The sequence below is a fragment of the Oncorhynchus tshawytscha genome, linkage group LG33 (genome assembly GCF_018296145.1).
Source record: "Oncorhynchus tshawytscha isolate Ot180627B linkage group LG33, Otsh_v2.0, whole genome shotgun sequence".
Lineage (NCBI taxonomy): Eukaryota > Metazoa > Chordata > Actinopteri > Salmoniformes > Salmonidae > Oncorhynchus > Oncorhynchus tshawytscha.
Window position 1 is genome coordinate 42,642,441 of NC_056461.1, and position 10,000 is coordinate 42,652,440.

At 42.8% G+C, this 10,000-nt stretch overlaps 1 protein-coding gene across 1 annotated transcript in view; it reads right to left on the reverse strand.

The window, feature by feature from the left end:
- LOC112247577 (short transient receptor potential channel 4-like) overlaps positions 1-10,000 on the reverse strand; it is a 125,374-nt gene that overhangs the window by 14,445 nt on the left and 100,929 nt on the right. The window contains exons 10-13 of the mRNA XM_042311556.1: positions 8,841-9,041; positions 7,968-8,089; positions 7,168-7,363; positions 2,584-2,778 (exon numbers count right to left, since the gene is read on the reverse strand). Of these exons, the coding sequence (XP_042167490.1) occupies positions 2,584-2,778; positions 7,168-7,363; positions 7,968-8,089; positions 8,841-9,041 (714 nt within the window). The remainder of the gene's footprint in view (positions 1-2,583; positions 2,779-7,167; positions 7,364-7,967; positions 8,090-8,840; positions 9,042-10,000) is intronic.

Sequence of the window (10,000 nt, forward strand, 5' to 3'; positions counted from 1 at the left end):
GCCCACTGGTGATGTGGAGCAGAGCATGCTAGGTGATCTCTAACTGAGGAGAAGAAAAATAACTAGAGAAAGTATACAAGCCGTGATAAGATCCAATCATGTCCTGTGATTACTTTTAGTTAGCATTATTTCTTTTTCAGCCAAGGCCAGTGTGCGTACTTCAGTAATGTGCGTTTATATTTCTTACAATTCATGTGTTGTGGACGCACTCTTTGAGTATGCTAATTAGCAGTTTTTACCGCGAGCTAGCAACTGTAAACTTGCTAACCCTGTTGTTTCTGTCATCTCATTATTTTTTGGACACAAAGATAATAGTTTCAGTTATAGTTATCGTTTTTAAAATGTGTTTCTTCATGATTTTATTTCAGTTTATTAAATAAGTATTTCATTTTCTCGCAATTTATTTTTTTTCATGATTAGTTTGGGTTTCAGTTTTATATAATAACCTTGTTCACTACTCTCCCCAGGGTGTCTGTCTCCTGTTTAAGGAAACTATGCAGTATTTTGTACGAGCATTTAGCTACACTCAACATTAACATCTGCTACTCATGTGTATGTGACCAATACAATTTGATTTGATTTGAGGTAAAGTAACTGGCGAAATAAAGGAAACACCAACATAAAGAGTCTTTTAATAAAACCTCCGGAACAGCTTCATTGCACCGTGGAATAGATTCTACAAGTGTCTGGAACTCCATTGGAGAGATGTGACACCATTCTAAGACAAGAAATTCGATCACTTGGTGTGATGGGTGTGGAAAACGCTGTCTCAGATGCGGCTCCAGAATCTCCAATAAGTACGCAATTGGGTTGAGATCTGGTGAGTGAGACGGCAATGGTATATGGTTTACATTCCGTTTCAAACTCATCAACCCATTCAGTGACAACTCGTGCCCTGTGGGATGGGGGAATTGTCATCCTGTGGAGCCATAGCCATGGTAGTTAGCAGGTCAGCTAACCTCGTGGTTAAGCGAGTTGGGCCAGTAACTGACAAGTTGCTAGTTTGAATCCCACTAACGGTCGCGGCATAAGCTCAAAAATGTAAAGGAAGAACCACTGTAGCTCACTATTTTAAATATTTATTTTATACAGTCATTATTGCTCTCCTTTATCAAGGGTGTGTGTGTGTACGTGTATGTGTGTGTGTGTGTGTGTGTGTGTGTGTCACCTATTCACCCCCAGGGTGCCTGCCTCCTGACTGTATGGGTATATCTGTTATCACTCACCCCCAGGGGGCCTGCCTCCTGACTGTGTGGGTATATCTGTTATCACTCACCCCCAGGGGGCCTGCCTCCTGACTGTGTGGGTATATCTGTTATCACTCACCCCCAGGGTGCCGGCCTCCTGACTGTGTGGGTATATCTGTTATCACTCACCCCCAGGGGGCCTGCCTCCTGACTGTGTGGGTATATCTGTTATCACTCACCCCCAGGGTGCCTGCCTCCTGACTGTGTGGGTATATCTGTTATCACTCACCCCCAGGGGGCCTGCCTCCTGACTGTGTGGATATATCTGTTATCACTCACCCCCAGGGTGCCGGCCTCCTGACTGTGTGGGTATATCTGTTATCACTCACCCCCAGGGGGCCTGCCTCCTGACTGTGTAGGTATATCTGTTATCACTCACCCCCAGGGTGCCTGCCTCCTGACTGTGTGGGTATATCTGTTATCACTCACCCCAGGGGCCTGCCTCCTGACTGTGTAGGTATATCTGTTATCACTCACCTCCAGGGGGCCTGCCTCCTGACTGTGTAGGTATATCTGTTATCACTCACCTCCAGGGTGCCTGCCTCCTGACTGTGTGGATATATCTGTTATCACTCACCCCCAGGGTGCCTGCCTCCTGACTGTGTAGGTATATCTGTTATCACTCACCCCCAGGGTGCCTGCCTCCTGACTGTGTGGATATATCTGTTATCACTCACCCCCAGGGTGCCTGGCCTCCTGACTGTGTAGGTATATCTGTTATCACTCACCTCCAGGGGGCCTGCCTCCTGACTGTGTGGGTATATCTGTTATCACTCACCCCCCTGCCTCCTGAGGGTGCCTACCTCCTGACTGTGTAGGTATATCTGTTATCACTCACCCCCAGGGTGCCTGCCTCCTGACTGTGTGGGTATATCTGTTATCACTCACCCCCAGGGTGCCTGCCTCCTGACTGTGTAGGTATATCTGTTATCACTCACCCCCAGGGTGCCGGCCTCCTGACTGTGTGGGTATATCTGTTATTACTCACCCCCAGGATGCCTGCCTCCTGACTGTGTAGGTATATCTGTTATCACTCACCCCCAGGGTGCCTGCCTCCTGACTGAGTGGGTATATCTGTTATCACTCACCCCCAGTGTGCCTGCCTCCTGACTGTATGGGTATATCTGTTATCACTCACCCCCAGGGTGCCTGCCTCCTGGCTGTGTGGGTATATCTGTTATCACTCACCCCCAGGGTGCCTGCCTCCTGACTGTGTGTATATCTGTTATCACTCACCCCCAGGGTGCCTGCCTCCTGACTGTGTGGGTATATCTGTTATCACTCACCCCCAGGGTGCCTGCCTCCTGAATGTGTGGGTATATCTGTTATCACTCACCCCCAGGGTGCCGAAGGTGTCAGTTGGTTTGGAGTGGGGCATCTTACAGACATGTCTCTTGGTCCAACACACCAGGTACCACACTGACTTGGGGCTGGGTACGATATTGAAGGGAGAAGGTAGAGTACCCCCCTCCTCAAAGTAACTCATCCACAGCTTGGTCCTTGCAAACTTCCACTCAATGTCTGCGTGGTCCTGCATAGGTTGAAACAAAGAGGAAATTCAGAAAGTCTTGGATGACAGTGGATGGTGATAAATATACTTTTATTATTGTTAAAAGTACAACCGACATGTTTTTTGGTCTTAAGCCTAGCCTTCATCAGGGTTTTCACTCAGGAGAGAGAACACTGTAAAAAAATATGTGTTAATTCAACTTTAAAAAGTTTATAACAATGCTGCTTTCAAATTTGATGGCAGAAGGTCAACACACTGTTTTGAAAAAATGTCATTTTTGGAGCTGAAACAACTGAAACATCTAAAATGCAAAATGATGTTTTACAACGAAGATTAACACACAGAATAAACTACAGACTGCATAAGCAAGAGATAAGGCTGACCATACATTGGAGGGTGATAAGTCAGAGAGGTGTGTGGAGAGAGGAGGTTGAACAACGGATGAAGAAAATGTTTAAAAGAAGAAGACTGCCTGAGACTGAGACAAGAGAGACAGGGGATTCGAAATAGAATAGCACTTATTTCTCACCTTTATTGAAATAGATAACTCAGAGCATGTAGTCAGAGCATGTAGTCAGAGCATGTAATCAGAGCATGTAGTCAGAGCATGTAATCAGAGCATGTAGTCAGAGCATGTAATCAGAGCATATAGTCAGAGCATGTAATCAGAGCATGTAATCAGAGCATGTAATCAGAGCATGTAATCAGAGCATGTAGTCAGAGCATGTAGTCAGAGCATGTAATCAGAGCATGTAATCAGAGCATGTAGTCAGATGCATGTATGTAATCAGAGCATGTAATCAGAGCATGTAATCAGAGCATGTAATCAGAGCATGTAATCAGAGCATGTAATCAGAGCATGTAATCAGAGCATGTAATCAGAGCATGTAATCAGAGCATGTAGTCAGAGCATGTAGTCAGAGCATGTAATCAGAGCATGTAATCAGAGTATGTATGTAATCAGAGCATGTAGAGCATCAGAGCATGTAGTCAGAGCATGTAATCAGAGCATGTAATCAGAGCATGTAATCAGAGCATGTAGTCAGAGCATGTAGTCAGAGCATGTAGTCAGCATGTAATCAGAGCATGTAGTCAGAGCATGTAGTCAGAGCATGTAATCAGAGCATGTAATCAGAGCATGTAGTCAGAGCATGTAGTCAGAGCATGTAATCAGAGCATGTAGTCAGAGCATGTAATCAGAGCATATAGTCAGAGCATGTAGTCAGAGCATGTAATCAGAGCATGTAATCAGAGCATGTAATCAGAGCATGTAGTCAGAGCATGTAGTCAGAGCATGTAATCAGAGCATGTAGTCAGAGCATGTAGTCAGAGCATGTAATCAGAGCATGTAGTCAGAGCATGTAATCAGAGCATGTAGTCAGAGCATGTAATCAGAGCATGTAATCAGAGCATGTAGTCAGAGCATGTAGTCAGAGCATGTAATCAGAGCATGTAGTCAGAGCATGTAATCAGAGCATGTAGTCAGAGCATGTAATCAGAGCATGTAATCAGAGCATGTAATCAGAGCATATAATCAGAGAATGCACTCACAGCTATGTGATGGTAGGAGTTGTTTATCATCGCATACTAGTAGTATAGCAGTATTATAGTAGTATTATAGCAGCAGTATATCAGAAGTATAGTGGTAGTATAGTATGGCTGGGGGCAGTATTGAGTAGCTTGGATGAATAAGGTGCCCAGAGTAAACTGCCTGCTACTCAGGACAAGTTGCTAATATATGCATATTATTAGTATATTTGGATATAAAACACTCTGAAGTTTCTAAAACTGTTTGAATGATGTCTGTGAGTATAACAGAACTCATTTGGCAGGCAAAAACATGAGAAAAAAATCCAACCAGGAAATGGGAAATCTGAGGTTTGGAGTTTTTCAAGTCATTGCCTATCGAATATACAGTGTCTATGGGATCATATTGCACTTCCTAAGGCTTCCACGAGATGTCACCAGTCTTTAGAACCTTGTTTGATGCTTCTACTGTGAAGGAGGGGGGAATGAGAGCTGATTGAGTCAGGGGTCTGGCAGAGTGCCACAAGCTGATCACGCGTGCTCACGTGAGAGTTAGCTAGTTAGCTAGTTAGCTAGAGTTAATTCTGGGGTTGAATTCTACGGCTAAGAACAAATAATTTTTACGGCCTACCCCGGCTAAACCCAGACGACGCTGGGCCAATTGTGCGCTGCCCTATGGGACTCCCAATCACGGACGGTGTTAATACAGACTGAAATCTAACCAGGGTCTGTAGTGACGCGTATATTGGCAGTATAGTGGTAGTATAGGGGTGGTATGGTATAGTAGCATAGTGGCAGTCCAGTGGTAGTATAGTGGCAGTATAGTGGCAGTATAGTGGTAGTATAGTGGTAGTATAGTGGCGGTATAGTGATAGTATAGTGGAAGTATAGTGGTAGCATAGTGGCAGCGCATTGGTAGTATAGTGGTAGTATAGTGGCAGCATAGCAGTAGTATAGTGGTAGTATAGCAGCAGTATAGTAGTAGCATAGTTGCAGTATAGCAGTAGTATAGCGGTAGTATAGTGGCAGTACAGTGGTGGTATAGCAGTAGTATAGTGGTAGTATAGTTGTGATATGGTGATAGTATAGCCGCATATGGGGGCAGTGTAGCGGCAGTATAGTGGTAGTATAGTGTTAGCATAGCTGTAGTATAGTGGTGATATAGTTGTAGTATATCGGTAGTATAGCGGTAGTATAGTGGTAGTATAGCGGTAGTATAGCTGTAGTATGGTGGTAATATGGTTGTAGTATAGTGGTGGTATAGTGGCAGTATAGTTGTGGTATAGTAGCAGTACGTCAATAGTATAGAGGTAATATAGCAGTAGTATAGTTGAAGTATAGTAGTAGTATAGCTGCGGTATAGTTGTAGTATAGCGGTGGTATATCAGTAGTACAGCTGTAGTATAGTTGTAGTATAGCTGTAGTATAGCTGTGGTATCGTGGTAGCGTAGGTGTAGCATAGCAGCAGTATAGCTGTAGTATAGTAGTAGTATAGTGGTAGTACAGTAGTAGTATGGCTGTAGTATAGCTGTAGTACAGTAGTAATATAGCTGTAGTATAGCAGAAATATAGTAGTGGTATAGATGTAGTATAGTAGTAGTATAGTGGTAGTATAGTAGTATAGTTGTAGTATAGCTGCAGTATAGTAGTAATATAGCTGTAGTATAGCAGTAACATAGTAGTGGTATAGCTGTAGCATAGTAGTAGTATAGAAGTAGTATAGCTGTAGTATAGTAGCAATATAGTAGTGGGATAGCTGTAGTATAGCTGTAGTATAGTGGCAGTATAGCTGTAGTATAGTAGTAGTATAGTTGTAGTATAGCGGTAGTATAGTGGTAGTATAGCTGCGGTATAGTAGTGGTATAGCTGTAGTACAGCTGTAGTATAGTAGTAATGTAGTAGTAGTATAGTAGCAATATAGCTGTAGTATAGTAGTAATACAGTAGCGGTATAGTAGTAATATAGCAGTAGTATCACTCTAGTATAGTAGTAGTATAGTAGCAGTATAGCTGTAGTATAGTAGTAATATAGTAGTAGTATAGCTGTAGTATAGTAGTACTATAGTAGTTGTATAGCTGTAGTATAGTAGTAATATAGTAGTAGTATAGCTGTAGTATAGTAGTACTATAGTAGTTGTATAGCTGTAGTATAGTAGTAATATAGTAGTAGTATAGCTGTAGTATAGTAGTAGTATAGCTGTAGTATAGTAGTACTATAGTAGTTGTATAGCTGTAGTATAGTAGTAATATAGTAGTAGTATAGCTGTAGTATAGTAGTAGTATAGCTGTAGTATAGTAGTACTATAGTAGTTGTATAGCTGTAGTATAGTAGTAATATAGTAGTAGTATAGCTGTAGTATAGTAGTAGTATAGCTGTAGTATAGTAGTAATATAGTAGTAGTATAGCTGTAGTATAGTAGTAGTATAGTAGTAGTATAGCTGTAGTATAGTAGTAGTATAGCTGTAGTATAGTAGTACTATAGTAGTTGTATAGCTGTAGTATAGTAGTAATATAGTAGTAGTATAGCTGTAGTATAGTAGTAGTATAGCTGTAGTATAGTAGTAATATAGTAGTAGTATAGCTGTAGTATAGTAGTACTATAGTAGTTGTATAGGTGCAGTATAGTAGTAATATAGTAGTAGTATAGCTGTGGTATAGTAGTAGTATAGCTGTAGTATAGTAGTAGTATAGCTGTAGTACAGTAGTAGTATAGTAATAGTATAGTAGTAGTATAGCTGTAGTATAGTAGTACTATAGTAGTTGTATAGCTGTAGCATAGTAGTAATATAGTAGTAGTATAGCTGTAGTATAGTAGTAGTATAGCTGTAGTATAGTAGTAGTATAGCTGTAGTATAGTAGTAGTATAGCTGTAGTAGTACTCACAGCGATGTGTTGATAGGAATTGTTCATCATGGCGATCAGCATGTTCAGTAGAACCACCAGGGAGATTATGTTGTAGGTTCCAAACATGGTGGCCCCTACAAACTCTGTAAACTGATGGTCCGCGTCTACGTTAGTCACGTACAGACTGATCAGACCGAAGATAGACCAGAACAGAGATTGGAGAGTCTCAAACAACCTACAGGAAGGAGGGAGGGGAAGAGATGGAGGGAGGAGAGAGATTATAAATTATATTTTGACAATTCTACCACACACAGTGCACACACACAGTGCACACACACACACACAGTGCACACACACACACACACACACACACACACACACACACACACAGTGCACACACACACAGTGCACACACACACAGTGCACACACACACACACAGTGCACACACACACACACACACACACAGACAGTGCACACACACACACACACAGTGCACACACACACACAGTGCACACACACACACACAGTGCACACACACACACACACACACAGTGCACACACACACACACAGTGCACACACACACACACAGTGCACACACACACACACACACACACACACACACACACACACACACACACACACACACACACACACACACACACACACACACACACACACACACACACACACACACACACACACACACAGTGCACACACACACACACACACACACACACACACACACACACACACACACACACACAGTGCACACACACACACACACACACACACACACACAGTGCACACACACACACACACAGACATCATCCAACTCACGTGGAGAAAGCGTTGTTCTGCTCGACACAGCGGATGCCTTTACACTTGCCATTCTCGTCTGAGGCCTTTGTCTCGTAGTAGAAGTAGAGCTGGTTCAGACCGTTGGCGAACGCCAGCAACACCTAGGACCACGTACATTACATAGAGGAACAGGTAAAAGGGGGGAGAACTGAGTCATTTTGCACAGCTGAAGGCATTCAACCGAAACGTGTCAGAGATGTGTGTGGGGGGCTGCCTTAATCGACGTCATTTGGTGCCCAGGGAGCTGTTGCCAGAAAAGCTCAAGGGCAGAACTGCAGATATTTCCGCTTTGCCGGCTTGATCCGGCAAACTTTTCGGTTACTTGCCCTGAACCGCAAGACTACCAAACGTCCCGGTTTCAGGATCCTTTTATGCAACGGACAAACACTAAACTAATTACAAAACTCAACATGAAACAATTTCAAAGATTTTACTGAGTTACAGTTCGTATGAGGATAATGAGTCAATTGAAATAACTTAATTATGCCCTAATCTCTGGATCAATCTAGAAAACGAATCAATCTAGAAAACGCTTCTGGGTTTAACTTTATTATTGTCTGTGTTGTGTGTGTCTGCATGTGTTGTGTGGTGTTGGAGTGTGTGTGTGTGTGTGTGTGTGTGTGTGTGTGGAGTGTGTGTGTGTGTGTGTGTGTGTGGTGTTGGAGTTTGTGTGTGTGTGGTGTTGGAGTGTGTGTGTGTGTGGTGTTGGAGTGTGTGTGTGTGTGTGTGTGTGGTGTTGGAGTGTGTGTGGTGTTGGAGTGTGTGTGTGTGTGTGTGTATGTGTGTGTGTGTGTGTGTGTGTGTATGTGTGTGTGTGTGTGAGTGTGTGGTGTTGGTGTGTGTTTCACTCACCAGACAGTAGATGAAGAGGAACTTGAGGATGTCCAGCAGCATGCGTCCCAGGGAGATCTGTAAAGGTCCCAGGTGGGAGTTAGCTGTGAACAGGGAGATGAGACGAAGGGAACTGAAGATGTTGGCAATGGCAAACACAGCCTCAGCTACCAGGGTGGGATGCCACATCTCCCACTGGTTCCTGGGCTTACAGCCACTGTACTGGAGAGAGAGAGAGACAGAGCGAGAGAGAGAGAGAGAGAGCGAGAGAGAGAGAGGGGGGAGGAAGGGAGATGGGAAAAAGTAAGGGGGAGAGATGATAGAGAGAGAGGGAGAGAAAGAGTTAATTTTTCATGAAAATATTTCTTCATCGAATGGAATTGCGAAGAGCGTAAGAGAGCAATGCCACCCTTCTCTCTCTCTCTCTCTCTCTCTCTTTCTCTCTTTCTCTCTCTCTCTCTCTCTTTCTCTCTCTCTCTTTCCGGCGCCGACAGAGATGGCCGCCTCGCTTCCCGTTCCTAGGAAACTATGCAGTTTTTTGTATTTTTACGTGTTATTTCCACTTTATACTATGCCACTTTGTTTACATACCCTTCATTACTCATCTCATATGTATATACTGCACTCTATACCATCTACTGCATCTTGTTTACATACCCTACATTACTCATCTCATATGTATATACTGCACTCTATACCATCTACTGCATCTTGTTTACATACCCTACATTACTCATCTCATATGTATATACTGCACTCTATACCATCTACTGCATCTTGTTTACATACCCTACATTACTCATCTCATATGTATATACTGCACTCTATACCATCTACTGCATCTTGTTTACATACCCTACATTACTCATCTCATATGTATATACTGCACTCTATCCTCTACTGCATCTTGTTTACATACCCTACATTACTCATCTCATATGTATATACTGCACTCTATCCTCTACTGCATCTTGTTTACATACCCTACATTACTCATCTCATATGTATATACTGTACCCGATACCATCTACTGTATATTGCCTATGCTGCTCTGTACCATCACTCATTCATATATCTTTATGTACATATTCTTTATCCCTTTACACTTGTATGTATAAGGTAGTAGTTTTGGAATTGTTAGGTTAGATTACTCGTTGGTTATTACTGCATTGTCGGAACTA